General features: G+C 53.3%; 1 protein-coding gene across 1 annotated transcript in view; it reads right to left on the bottom strand.

Moving 5' to 3' along the window:
* LOC139319798 (T-cell surface glycoprotein YE1/48-like) overlaps positions 1-694 on the bottom strand; it is a 6,370-nt gene extending 5,676 nt beyond the window's left edge. Inside the window, exon 1 of the mRNA XM_070947836.1 lies at positions 493-694. Coding sequence (XP_070803937.1) covers positions 493-694 — 202 coding nt within the window. The remainder of the gene's footprint in view (positions 1-492) is intronic.
* Positions 695-986: the final 292 nt, after the last annotated feature.

Here is a 986-nt window from a genome sequence, read left to right as displayed (position 1 = left end):
AAATGGATGATATTTCAAAAGCATGATTAAACTACTAACTAGACCATAAGAAGAACCAAAGAGGGAACAGGCCAGCTTGCTAGCCATCTTTAACCATCCTGGTTTGTTGTTGCTATAATTATAAATATAGTTATGATGATCATCCATCCTGCCATTTCAAGGAGGATTTAGTGGGCCAGAAATTCATCCTAATTTTGCTGCTTACCTGCAGCGAAAACCTTGCACAAAACCCATCTGCAGCCTCCTCTCCCTCCCAACACACACACACACACACACCCTATGGGGTGCAGCCTCCAATTTAAACAGAGGCAAAGTTTCTAGTCCTCATGGCCACCGGGAAGCATCTCAACCTGGGAAAAAGAGCCAGAAAGGCAAGGAAGGTTTGCAAAGGATCACAAAGGACTTCTAAGGAAGAAGGCTACTTTATAAGGCCCGTATGGCCTCTTCTCCCCCCCACAACTTGTGCTGGGGTAGCGTTGCCCCCCCACTCACTGGGGGGAGAGGGGCATAGTCTGTACTTCTTCTTCCTGGGCATGGAAACCTGCTGTTTCTGGGGCAAGCTGGCTTTCCCCGAGCTGCTCCAGAAAGCTGGTCCTCTCTGGCGTGTTTTTGCCTTCTGTGGGGGCTGGTTGAAGAACCGGAGTGAGGAGTGGGACCAGACCCGGAATGGGGAGCGGGACCCTGAGGCCCCCATCCTTGCTCGGCTGGCCCTGGCACCACCGGGGTGATGGGGGTGGTCTCCCTGTTCTTGGATTCACAGATGGAGCTGGGATGCCAACTGCCACTGCACTGCCCCCGGGGCCCCGTTGGCACTTCTCAGCTGGAGGGGGGGCTGGGCTCCCCCCCTGAAGGTTCCGGCACAGCTTGGAGTCATCCCCCCCCCAGCCAGATTCAGATCCTGGCATTGCTAATCTCCCCCTCCTCTTGCAAATGAGAAGGGAGCAAAGCAAATCTCAAAGCTCCATTTTCTGCTTGATTCAGCTCAC

Source organism: Pituophis catenifer, unplaced genomic scaffold (assembly GCF_029215685.1).
Source record: "Pituophis catenifer annectens isolate HBS135680 unplaced genomic scaffold, rPitCat1.0.hap2 SCAF_7, whole genome shotgun sequence".
NCBI classification, from domain to species: Eukaryota; Metazoa; Chordata; class Lepidosauria; order Squamata; family Colubridae; genus Pituophis; species Pituophis catenifer.
The sequence above is the reverse complement of the archived record's forward strand: the minus strand, read 5'-3'. Positions and strand labels throughout refer to the sequence as shown.